The sequence below is a fragment of the Botryllus schlosseri genome, chromosome 5, assembly GCF_051294905.1.
Source record: "Botryllus schlosseri isolate E-star chromosome 5, Bs_hap1, whole genome shotgun sequence".
NCBI lineage: Eukaryota > Metazoa > Chordata > Ascidiacea > Stolidobranchia > Styelidae > Botryllus > Botryllus schlosseri.
Window position 1 is genome coordinate 25,791,082 of NC_137240.1, and position 13,786 is coordinate 25,804,867.

General features: G+C 40.6%; 1 protein-coding gene across 1 annotated transcript; it reads left to right on the forward strand.

The window, feature by feature from the left end:
- The first annotated feature begins 1,506 nt into the window (after positions 1 to 1,506).
- Positions 1,507 to 8,372, forward strand: LOC145439529 (N-acetyltransferase family 8 member 2-like). Its single transcript, XM_080317014.1, has 4 exons — positions 1,507 to 2,108; positions 2,184 to 2,286; positions 2,492 to 2,676; positions 7,066 to 8,372. Exons 1-4 carry the CDS (start codon positions 2,034 to 2,036, stop codon positions 7,321 to 7,323), a joined length of 621 nt encoding a protein of 206 aa, XP_080173140.1. The 5' UTR covers positions 1,507 to 2,033; the 3' UTR covers positions 7,324 to 8,372.
- The last annotated feature ends 5,414 nt before the right edge of the window (positions 8,373 to 13,786 follow it).

Genomic DNA, 13,786 nt, shown 5'->3' on the forward strand with positions numbered 1-13,786 from the left:
ATCGTGAGTTATTTGCTCTTCACATAAACTTGCGACCCAGAAGTTGAAGCAGCGTATCATCAGCTAGCGTTCTCTAATGTGCCTACTCTCCTTGATCATTTTGCACCTTATATGTTCCAAAGAAATAGAGCAAAAGCCTCAGCACAAACATGTGGATTTTTCATTCTTTCGACAACCTGGAGCCTCGCGGGACCTTTTTGTCAGCTCTTAAACACGATTTCTGCCGATTTCTTCACTCGCAAAAAACACGCTGTATTTTGGATAGGAGTGCAGAACAGATTGCAAGACCTGGCCATCCAAGCCCGAAGTAGACGCGTTTTTGTACAAATTCCCAATAACATTGTTTGGCCGAGAAGGGTTTTAGTGAAATGATTGAAAGCAAAACGAGCGAAAAACGTTGCCTTTTTAATGAGACACTAGATAGCTTAAGCTACATAGTAGCCGAATTGTAGCACATCTGAACGAAATGTTGTTAAGTCGGCCTATCTTCATCTTATTTTTGTTTAACAATTTTCGATTAGTTTATGCGAATGAAATTTATTTCACAAAAAAAGTTCAAACGGAGCTCAAAAAGGTTGAAAAGCACTGGTATAGGGTATTCACAGTAGTAGATCCAAGTTAATTGTCAACGATTTTATACATCGTCCTGATGAAGCTATAAAATCGATAACGTGTTGTAAGATATTGGAGTCGGCTAGTAAGTTGTCCAAGTTGAATGGGATTATCTGTCGCTGTGTTCTTAGTATCCGTCGGCGTTGTTCCAGTACCGTATAAACCACGAGAAAATGGCGTTAAAATGCTTGTTAAATTTATCGACAACGTTACCGTATTAATTTCGCCTTTATTTTAACTGAATCGGCAGTTTGACTCCGTCGACCTACGAGTCATTCCATAACCCGCATATGTCGATTCCGAGTCAAGAGTCATTAAAAACGTGACTCGACCCATCTCGACACACGTGTGAACCCGCCCTAACACATTCTGTGAACCCGGTTCGACCCTTACAAGTCAAGGAAAGGCTGGTAAGGTGTGTTCGCTTTTAGCGAACCGCCTATAGAAAGTATCAACAGCGCGATGCGTCTCTGGAGCCCTACGCAACAAGCGGGCTAAGGGAATCGATATAATAATCTGACATATCCAATGTAGACTATTTAGACGTAGCCTAAATATCTCTATGGGTTGAAGGATAATGCGCGAAAAATTGGTAGCGCCCTAATACATTCTGTGGACCCAGTTCTACCCTTGCAAGTCAAGGAAAGGCTGGTGAGGTGTGCTTGCTTTTACCGAACCGCCTATAGAAAAAGTATCAGTGCAGCGTTTCTCTGCGACGCGATTGCACGCACATTGCCATTGCTGCGACGCCAGCTAGTTTCACTCTCGCGGCGCAGCCTTATCCTTGCTCTTCAGCTACTCTCTCATTTCGCCAAACAGCATCGCTGCAACACACTGCCAATCTCCTCAACAATCAATAATTTGGGGCTGATTGCGGGGGTTCCAGGGCCATGAGAGGAATAAATTTTATATCTTCGCAAGCATTACAGCGTCAGCTCTCGATTTATACCCGGTTCATCAAATTTAATGCTCGGCAACCTGATCAAAAATCATCGTCAATTTGCCTTCGATTAAATGTAAAGTATGACGTGAACCAATTTCATTTGAGCCGCGAGATTTGCTTGTGTCGACACCACATAGGACACCATGGTGACAGTAATCATCAGCTCCTTGTGGTGGCATCAACTGCAAGTGGCTGATCGACTCGGACTCCGCATAGTGTTGTTGAGATTCCGTACAAGTGATTACAACCCTGCTTGACATTATCTTGAGCGTCTTGGTAGTGACAACAAACAGGCAGGACAACTGAAGGACGTCTGGCAATAATTATCTCCTACGACTGCTGTATCTCTAGGCAACGCTATACGATTACGAACTAAGAGTGATCGCGTACTATTCATAGTGTCTGTACGAATAACGATGTCTGAATGCGGTGTGCGAATTCGCGAGCTTGAAGTCGGGGACTATGATCAGTCAAGAGAATGATCAAGCGCGGTTTAAGTGAACACATACCCGTCGCCATGACAGCGCAGTTGCAAACGAACGCGGCAGTACCGGTAATGTTACATTCGATTTACAAGCACGAGTAAATGGTGACTTATTATGCGTATATGCATTATGCATATTTGCAGGGAATTTTGTTGGGACTGTCGGTCGTTGTGTTCATACCTTCCCTGGATTTCATGAGCCTGTCGCTGCTTGCGTTTACTACTGGCTTCATCATTTATGGGTCAGGTAAGCAAAGACACAGTCGTGTTTGCAACTATAATTACTTGTAGACATCCAATACTTATGGAATTCATCCAGAGGCACTAAAGGCCTATCGATCTTTTGCAAATCGTTACGTTTCATTAAAAAATATTTCAAGTCTGGAAATATCAGCACATAATCACACTTACCGTCGTCAGCATCATAAAATAACCAATCTCCCTTTCCACAGGACTGCTCTATTTACGTTTATATACTTTACCAAGCGAACTGGAGGAATTCAATTCGGGTTGGCCAATCAATCGATATGAAAAATTTTGGGTGGCGGAGGCTGGAGAAGGTGCAAGACGGCAAATTGTTGGCTCCGTTGGACTTCGGCGAATGAGTGACAGCAGCGAATATAAACTGGAACTGAAGGTATTGTCGAAACCGAAATGAAATGAATGTGAAATTCGGGGAGTTGGGTTAGGGTCACGATTTCGAGGCTATAAAGCTTGTCATTTGGTAATTGGAGTGTGACTGTATTGATAGATAGGTAGTGTTACAGTTGAAACTAAAAGCAGTGTAAAACAAACATGTTTTAGACAGTGTTTTAAAATAACGTTCGTTTTAAATGCAGCCCTATATATAAGTAATCTCAAGAAATAGTACACTAGTCGGTGCCACAGCGGTGAATATAAATAAAGAATCACTTGTGACGTAGTCATAGTTCAAACTTTATATGGAAGTCGAAAATTGTGTTTCGGTACTATGTTGATTTTTTTACCGAAATTACAGAAAAATTGCTCCAAAAATTGTAATTTTTGCATTTGTTGACATTGAATATTCTTTCTGACAAATGTTTAAATTATGAAGAACTTAAGTAGTTGAGTTGCGCAATATTGTATAAAAATTAGAAATTTATTGCAGTACATCTATAGACGAGTGGTTCTCAACCTTTTTGGCTTCGCGGACCCCTTTTGACCGTCACTGACCCTTGCGGACCCCCTCAAGTTTTAGTTCAATTTTAGCTCCAGTATGGTGCAACCTTCATCTGTCCTGTGCAAATATGAACTGTAGGCTTGTGATAAACAGCAAAATAATGATTTTTCTTGAAAATAACATCATACCATTTATGTAGAAATTGGTAGACTTTTATCATTTCAAAGCTAATTTTGCTGTCGTATTTCTTGAAGTACGTGGTCGTGTCTTGTAAATCCGCGTCTTCGTTGTGATATGAACGAAGACTGCCGAAAACCATTTCCGCAAAGATAGATGGAGGCTAATGCAATATTAACGCATAAAGCTTCCGACGATACTTTTGATGTGATCGCAACATTTATGGCACCAAAATGAAGAAACATATATTTTATGAACATATCACGTCCAGCATCTAGCGCAGGGACGGGCAACAGAGAGTTTCTACCGTCAAAGTGAGATCCTAATCCAAAGTATAGACAAATTTCATGCGCCAAAGAATGGATCCAAGTTTTCCAACGTGAGAAAGACTGTCATGAAACGACGTGCTATGTTCGGGTTTACATATATATTTACGATCAAACATTTTCGGCCATGAACAACTGAACATTAACAAGACAAGGCTGCATATCAATATAACTTGGAATATGAATTTATGGGTTGGAGCGTAATGCTTTGATAGCAACGAAACACTCCTTGTTCATCAAAAAATAGCCTTGTTAATAGGGAATCCGCAATAAGAATGTGCCAAATCTGATAACCGAGCTTTAAGAGCAGGTATATCATAGTCAGATTTACGACGAGTGTCGGCCGAAAATATCCGGGTTCATTTCAATACGAATATACTATTCAATTGTATATTAAAGTTCTGTACCTCCAAGAAACTGTTCAAATAGTGATTATGTATATCACGGAATAAAATGGATTTCGTGGCGAGGTTTCAATCCCTGCATTGGGTCAAATTAGGGAAATATTTCGGAAATTTTCATTTCAAACGACTGTTCACCAATTTGATGACACTGACAACTTCGCATCGAGAAGGTTTCGCAAACATTACGAAGTCACCCTGATTGACGTTACTATCTCCATACTTTATATTTTTTCCACAAACCCAAACAAAACGTCTCTAACAGCAATATGTTTGTATCAGGTTATTGGAAAATTGGCAATGAAAATGATTTTCCACATTACGATAGTTCATGTCAGACGATTATGATGATGATATGAGTCGTGAGGTTTTAGCAGCTGTAGTGCGAAACTGCCTCATGCTTTCTCAAATTGAAAATAAAATAAAAATTAGGTTATAAACCATTTTAAAAATTTAGAGGTCTCGCGGACCCCCTGAAATTGCTTCACGGACCCCCGGTTGAGAACCGCTGATCTATAGACTCTAGAAATACTAGATCGCGATAGAAAGAAAATGGTACGAACTTAAGAAGTGACTTGGCAAGAAGGGAGAAAGAACGATTAACAGTAGCGGTTAGTGGCCGTCAATACTGAAGTTCAGCGTAATTGCTGGTGACACACCCTGTTGTTTCAACTGACAATGTTGTCTACATTCGATTGTTCATCCTGCCGTTTTTGATATAAGAACCAATGTTCGCGCTATATCAACCTGATTATTTGGCTTGACGGTTTATGATTCGATTTCACCATAAGTCGGCAATGTACACTCTACAGCAGTATAAATATATAGGCTAAAAGGTGTAGAATGTAAAATGAGAAGTTCGTAGACAGTGCGACACAAAAGACAATTAGGCTTGGCAAAAACACATCTACTTTGCAAACAATTTGAACGATTTTTTGACCTAACGACACAATCTTCACATGTCGAAAGTGATCGGGACAATTTTGGTATGATACCGCGGCCCCGCTGAAAGTCAATGTAAAAATGAAATTATGTAGATCAGTGCTTTTCAGCCTTTTTGAGCTTCATTCGCACTTTTTTTGCAAAATAAATTTCATTCGCACAAGCCATAATTAACCGAAAATTGCCATACAAACAGAAGATGAAGATGCATAGGAATAAGAACATTCTGTACAGATGTGCAACAAATTAGCTACCATAGTTCTAGGCCATGAAGTGTCTCATTAACAAGGCAAATCCTTTCCCTCATTTTGATTTCAACTATTTCACTAAAAACGCTTCTCGGCCAAACAAGTTATTGTTGGATTAAGTGCAATAACGCATACTAAAGTGCTTGAATGGCCAGGTCTTAAGAACTCTTCTGCATTCATATCCAAAATACAACGTATTTTCCGCGAGTGAAAATCGCTTTCTGGCAGAAATCGTTTTTGAGAGATGACACAGAGGTACCGGAGGCTCCAGTTTATCGAAAGGGTGAAAAATCCACATGCTTGTGTTGAGGCTTGTGCCTGATGTCTTGGAAAATAATATCCAATATCATCAAGCAGAGTAGGCACATTCGAGTTCGCTACCTTATTTTACGTTGCTCAAACCTTGAGTTCTTTTTTTTTCGATTTCCCATTTTCTGTCTCGCGAGTATATGAGAAGAGTAAATAAAGTCATGATACTGTTTGTTCGGCCCTTTAGCTCAATCTAATTCGAATATTCATAACAGTTTGATAACCTCAAAGCAGCATTGTAGACTACCACCAAAATCTGAATTTTTGTGGCATCTCGCGACGCGAGCCTCACCCATGAAAAGGAATTCATTTTTAGTATTACAGTAGTATGCTACGATTTTATGGACATGTATGACAGAACGCCCGCGTGTCGCATTTGTACTACTGTCTACTCGGATTGCAAGAACGGGACTATTCCGTGCCGACAACGGAGCATTATCAATATAGAAAGGTTTGGCCATCCAGCGACGGTCATTTTTGCCCAAGGTTAATCTGTCGCCGCTCATGTTTTTGGCACCTTATTTATCAGGGTTATGTTAGCCGAAACGCAAAAGGGGGGGGGGGGGGGGCCTCGAAATGAATGAATCTCATAGACCGGAACTGAACTCGCTCGTTGCACACCCCTACACTAGTTCATCCCAGCGGTCTTCGTCCATGTTTTCCAGAAAGAAAAAAAAAAGCATTCGGACAATTCTAATCATTAATTCAAACCAAAGGTCGGCTGACTCTCATGATCAAACCATATTTTCTGTGAGTCTCGCCCAACACAGTGACCTTAGATATGTAAAAACTATAGCAGGATTTTTTGCAATAAATTCAAAAAATAATACATACATATTAACAGATAGATCTCGCACCGTATCGACCTAAAATTGTACCCATGCGGTCCTTACAATAACCCTTGAAGGGGTAAAATTTGCGTTACAGTAACTTGCAACATGGTATTTAGTACCATTCTCGTGCCTCGTACGAAAATATGATGATTGTTTAGCGAAAGAAAGCACAAAATCAATTTGACGTCGTTTTTTCAGCCTGTTACAGGCTCATGCGGGCAGATATACTGTGTGTCTGCAACTACGCCAGCTTCCAAACCAGACTTTTGAAAAGGTAATAATTATAGTGCGAAAACATTAATTCACTACGGATTGTGAGAGCTAAGATTAGTGGTGCGTCAAGTTAAACAAGTTTTTACAATTGCATCTCAACTAGAGCAGTTACACTGCCCTTGAATTTCCTATTAGGTTTACTCGAATTCTTCTACGTCAGAAAAATTAACAATTATTCACGATTTTCATTCGCACTCATCTGAATTTTTCATTCGCACTATTCGCACCACCTCCGCCATTCGCACTGCAATTTTTTTCATTCGCACCAGTGCGAACCGTCACACAGGTTGAAAAGCACTGATGTAGATCATTGTAGTTAAAAAGTAATAAGCATATTTGTTAAATCACTGAACATTGTTATGCTTAAAATTTACAGAGAATGTCGGTAGAGAAGAATTTCCGACGAAAGGGAATAGCAAGCCGCTTACTGAGAACAGCGCTCGATTACTCGTCCGAAAATGACGTGAAAGAAGTTTTTCTCCGTTTAACCTCCGTACAAATGCCCGCTATTAAGCTTTACTCCAAGTTCGGATTCCGAACAAGAAGAGTTAAGAAGCAGAGAAGCATGTTCGGAATGCTACACCTGACAATTCTGGAGTTAGTGGTATCAGACCTGCCGACAAGGTCGATGTAGTTCGCTGGCCGGGCTGAACCGTTGAACATTGACATTCGTTATGCATGTAATGCTGTTATTCGTTCGTTCTATTATTTTGATACGAAGCACCAAAGTCTGGGGCAAGAGATACGATATGAAATTATACGCTGTACAGGTCCAAAAGTATATAGCAAACAAACAAAGTAGTTTTTATTGGGTGAATTTCTTCACCCAGAAATTTGTCTTCTCGCGATTTTGTGGTGAGAGAATTGTCGCCTGGGTACCATACCCCCGACAAACTAATAGTAGTAGCGTAGTAATAAAAAATAAAACAAAAGTTGCAGGAATGCCTAACCTTTTTCGGAATTACGACACGAGATCGCCTGAGGCCTTTGGCAGAGGTGGTCAGTAACGAAGTACTTCTACTTTTTAGAAGCACTCGAGTAGTTTCCCTCTACTGCTATGGTACTTACTGAAGTATATCTGATTTTCTCTACTTCTACTGGGTAATATTGGAGTGGCAAATATGTCTGGTTTGTTTGATTATGGTAATTTTCACCAGGCCTTTGTTCTTCATTTATATTCCGTAAATGTCGACTGTAGCACGATCCACTTCTGGGCTTTATATAAGACACCGCTTACACGGATGAGATGGCTAAGAGGGGACCTAGATGAACCTCCAACATTTGGGTAGGAATTCCGGATTCGACCTTGGTCGGACTCGAACCCGCAACCCATTGGTGCTGCAGCCGTGGTTTATACCACTATGCTTTCTCGCCACCTTGAAAAATATGTTTTTACGAAAGTATCAATGAATATAATTAGGGTACCGGATTGCTTGGTAATGCTCACACTGCATTGTCGCTCATATAAAATATTTTATCATAGTAAATATGGCCAACCATAACGTTTGAAACTATACCGTTTCGCAATCTAGCAATTACCTATCATATCGTAATCTAGCAGCCCATGACGTTTCCTGCTATAATCTGGAAATCTGGCTTTTTTTAACGTTACAACTGTTTTAGCAGATCACCTTTGAAAATTTATGGACAAACGACATGAAATATATTCTCTGCTTCTCAGAAGTGGTATTTGTATTTCACTTTCAATTCCGAGTATCATACTTTGAGTTCTAATTATTTTCAGATCTTTTGCCTGCAGAACATACATGCTGAAGCATAAAAGCAGGTGTAGTGATGTAGGGTTACAATACGTCCTCCTTTAGGAGGATTTGTCCTCCATTTTCAGGTTTTTGAAAATGTCTTCCTAGGACGCCCAAATCTCCTCCTGGTCAAATTCACTGTGAAATCGGAGTAGGATACCGTAAATCAGCACCAAAGTAAAGCACCGACGGGCATTTTGGGAGCCGAGCCGGAATAATTACCTTTTTTCTAAGTCAACCGACCACGAAGTGAGAAAAATGTACCATTCTCTCAAGATGTTTCTTCGGAATTTTGGGCTTGAAAATTTTGAAAAAGTTTCCTCCTGCCCCGATTCCAAAATAGGGTAACCCTAAGTAATGCCCCCATTTATAACTTCTACGATCCACAAAAAAACGTATAGTAATCGTGGAAAGTTATGAAACGTATCCGATACGACTTCTACGTATTGCTCTTCGCCTGATTTTGGGGCCTTAAAATATGGGGTAGGGCACAATGCAATGACATTCTCTAATACTACGCGGTCTTCTAGTAACCAAAGGGTTAGTATCGTATTTTCATATCAATATTATAATTTGCATCCCATGAGGAGAATGAATGCATATTCTGTCGAAAATTTATACCTCCTGGGATGCATCAATACGAATCAAGCTCTCTGCACCTTCCGCATAGCTCAATTTGCAGCTTTTTGACAGTCCATGGGTACGAATTTAGACTGTTTTCAAAATTACTTGCTTAGAGTAGATTTATAGTCAGTCAATTCTACTTTTACTTCAAGTAGTTTTTGGGGCTTGTCAAAGAAGTACTTCTACTTGTACTTGAGTAGATTTTTTTCGTTGCTACTTCTACTTCTAATTGAGTAGCTTTCTTGACTGCTTTGACCACCTCTGGCCGTCGGGTTGATTTAGTCATGGGCAATGTTCCCTCTAAGCTGCCCCCGTGCGCAAATGCGCAGCGCTGACACGGTCTCTGCACAGAGAAAATCTAAGTTGCGCATAAAAATCCTAAGTGATGACCTTTTATTTAGTCGTTACGCACTGTTTTCGAAGTGTCTTCGCAGTGAGTTAGTGAGCGTGTGCAGACCCGTCAACAATTAGAGGGAACATTGGTCATGGGGTGTGAAACCTGCTGATGCGGGAGAGATATGTCATTTCGGCGTCAGCCGGTAATTCCGTTAACCGCTGAAAAGGTTTAAGAGACACTGCTAATGCCGAGAAAAATAATGGCTTTTGGTGCTACTTGAACATTACTTTTTGATCATCAACCATTCAACAGCTAAATGTGTTATATGTTCATGGGTCTGGGGTTGTGTGCATCTACCTACACTCCTATCATCAAAATCTATGCAGGTTTTCTGCGTATTGATTCGAATCAATGAGATATATACAATGTTTGGATATAAGATAGGTTCCGGGAGAAATCAGTCCGTCGTGGGATATGCTGGAGCGGAGGTACGGGATTGCGTATGTCGACTGTGGTGGAGTGCTGCAATAGACCTGGCTGGCGTAATAATTCACTGATTCTACCTAGTTGGTTTAGTTTTAGTTGGTTTCTTGAGCATGGTGAGGCAGTGCTGCGTATACTAGGATGTAATATAACTTGTAACGATACACTTAAACTACAGAGACTGTCCTACAGTCTCTATACTGAAACACATAAAACATATTTGTCAAGGTGGCGAGATAGCGTAGTGGTATAAACCACGGCTGCAGCACCAATGCATATCTCGCTACGGACTGATTTCGCCGGGAACCTAACTTATGGCGGGGGAAATAGTGTAGTGGTTACGATAGGCGCCCATCAAGCCGACGAACCGTGTTCGATTCCCGTCGGAGGTTTATCTGTGCTCCTCTCCCCCAACCGGTGCCGTCCTTACGGCGACAAAAAAGCCCTGACCCGACGAAAGAAAAGCACTCACAAGGAATGGAAAGAACTAGCAGAATGGGTCCCGGCTTCAAAGAAGATCAACATCGAAAAGAACTAAAGAACTGTGACATCGGGCACTCTAGGCCGAGGTGGATGTTAAAGTAAAGGATCGCTACTGGTGCCTGTCGTTCGACATCCTCCTATCTGGTTCATGACATCGTAATGTGTCTTATCGCATTGTACACATTGTGTGTGACGAGTAATGAGTCTAATGACGGGAAACTGCTGTGAGCTCTGCGTGTTCACTCAGCGTGTTCATTCAGCGTGTTACACAGTTGTGCTGTAAACAAGGGCTTCCTCAGCAATACTTCCTTGCAGAACTAGCGATGATATAATTCATTGGGTATATTAATCAGTGGCGATTAGCGTTAACGTGTTGAATAGCTTTAAAAACGCATTTCTTTCTCGCGTCTGGGATTTTTTCTGATTATGCTAGCGGACCACTGCCATATAAACGTTAACGTACACGTAGGCTACTTCGTATAGTCGTACACAGTCAATCTCGCGCGTCATGCGCGTCATGCGCGCAAATACAATTCACACATTGACGACTCGCAATTATAAGTTCAGCATTACGTTCAACCATTGTTGCAAGTGACACAACCTTCATTCCAACTTGTGGTGTCGCTTTTCCATCATATTGCTACATCAATAACATCATATATAATCAAATATCAAGCAGACGTAGTTTTTAGAGAAGTAATTATAGTTATTTTGAGTACTCGAGTAAATTTGCCTACTTCCTCGGGTGATTGTGTTTTCATACTGCTCACCAAACAAAAATACCACAACTTGGTTTTTGCCAGGGATATCAAGATATCCCTGAGTTTTGAAGGTTATTGAAAATAGCACCCACATATTCAATGGTCGTTTTGCGGTAGTCATTAAGCTTCACCCTGTAATTTCAAAAGTGACTATTTCCAATTGACTCCGAGCGAACAACCAAATCTAATTTTAGAACTTTTTAAAATTACTCTACAGATTTATATTTTCGCTACTTCTTTTTGAACCTGGATAAATCATTGCATCAATACTTCCACTACTTTAGTAGCAACGCTGCATACATCACCCACCTCTGAAAAAAGTCACCTTCCATGATCATTTCACAAAATCTCGATGCCTTACAATACAGAATTGCATTTTCAGGATTCCATCATGTTATGTAAAGTAATGAGGAGTTATTAGGGATGGTGTGAACGTGAGGTTCACGTTCGTGTTCTGTGTGTGAACCTCGGAAATTTAGAGGTTCGCGTTCACAACAGAACCTTGGTAGGTTCTGCACTGTGAACCTTTTTGGTAAATTGTAATTTGCACTTCATTATAAGACCTTTGGTTCAAGTTTATTGGATTTCAACTGCGGGTCACTCTATGCATGGCGCTTGCAGCATAAAAAATCAACACTAAACGAGCATGCACCATGACAACCTTAAAAGTTTTACTTGTTTTTTGTTACCAAAAATTTCTCGAAATCTTCAGCTTTCCGTTTTGAATATTTAGTTACTCTCCGCAGTGAGCTTGACCCGCAATCACACAACATCACGAGCGATATACGTAGTCAGCGAATGATGCTTATTCAACCAATCAATGACATAGATATCGTTTTCTGACGTAAAATATCGAGCGGGCGTACAGGGTCAATCTTGACTTCATATCTTTACTGCATCAATAAAACCAAATCCGTTTGATTAAGGTGCTGGCTACTGCTATATAACCTGTTGTTTATGGTATCGGTAGCGAGCATAGAAACCCGTTTTACACTCTGCTCAACATCAATGTAGCAATACTCAGACTCCGAACACATTGTCCGGTCTAGCTAAGACCATTGACGCGTAAGCTTATATTTCATGGTAAGTCCTCGTCGAAATTGTTGGCAAAGCGACGGAATGTATTGATTTTATGATATTATTATATCCTTTGATAGCCGCGGTTGATACATTTAGCGACGTTTAAAACGCCAATATGTAGCCTAGCTACTACCGCAATGCGATATTATGGGGCCCGAGTGTTCGCTAGCTATCGTGTACAGGCTATCACTTCATTGAAAGATAGGGTTGGAATTAGCAATATGACGTCACGAGGTTCACGTTCGTGTTCACACAGAACCTTTCAAAAAGGTTCGCGTCCACACGAACCCGAACCTTTCAGAGGTTCACGCCATCCCTAGGAGTTAAGAAACAAGATACATACACTTCACAGATGGAATATTTACGAATACATAATTTATTCCTCAAATCCCTAATTCATGTGCATATGACCGAAATAAATATGCATACATTTGGAAAAGTATCATTAATATGCTACTGTACGGAACTAGATCGATGAAAAAATAACCATCCTTGTTGGAAAGTTTCGTACCACCAGTGCGGCTGGCGTAGAGGTTGTTGCGTAGGGTTTTTAACAAATGCGTAGGTCGAAAATCAAAAATATTTCATGCTGGGGGTTGAATATATTTTTGCATTTGTAAGGATACTCTAAGTTCAAGTTATTCAGCTCTTGTAACATCTTGCGATTTGCACTGAGTCCATCAGCAACAAAGGCAGCAACCCGAAATCCACAATCCTCCAAGATGCCGACACATTTCCAGAATATAGGCCTACTCGAAAGTTGAAATGAAGCCACCGACTTTGTTGCGTAGTATGCCAAGGGTTTGGAAACAGACGTTACCAGGCCTCTGGCATAAACTTGAAAATGGTGTGTTGATGGTTCATCATCATCTACAGGTCTCGACTCCCCAAGAAAAACGAATCCTACCATTCCGTCTTTCGTTGTACTGAATACAATATTCTCATTCACTAAAAACGCAAAAAAAAATCAGAAGTAGTTAGACACATGAAACATCGCAGTGAACAGCCAGCATTGCTGAAATATTCGCAATGAAGTTTTCGACACAGCTATAAAGTCACGAGAACACAATCTAACCAATTTACAGGCACATTTAAGGTTGGACTAGCTCCAACTTTCAAATCGATCGATTTGTGTCCTGTCCGCAAGAGCAAATGCATTAGACATTAAAACGAAACTCGTTTTGTCAGTTTTACCAGACAACTACCGTTCGAATCAAAATATATACCGTATAGTCAAGGTAGCCCACCACTCTGTAGTGCTTATGCAATGATGAAGAGTATAGTATGGAATCCTTTCCGCACCTTTCAACAAATCAGATGACGCGAATTAAGTTCGCATTTCTTTAAGTCGTCTTTTTTGTACAATTGATCCAGCCACGGATCTTGACGCATGCTCCTGATAAATGTCTCGAAGTTTCCGCCCATTCATAGGCCTATTTGGCTCCAGTGCAAAAACGTTTTGCTGGAACTTTAAACAAATGCGCATTGGCAGAGGTTTTAGTACGCCCTGGTATGCAACACTATCTCCCCATTCTGACGCAACCAACTATTCATCAATCAACTATAGTG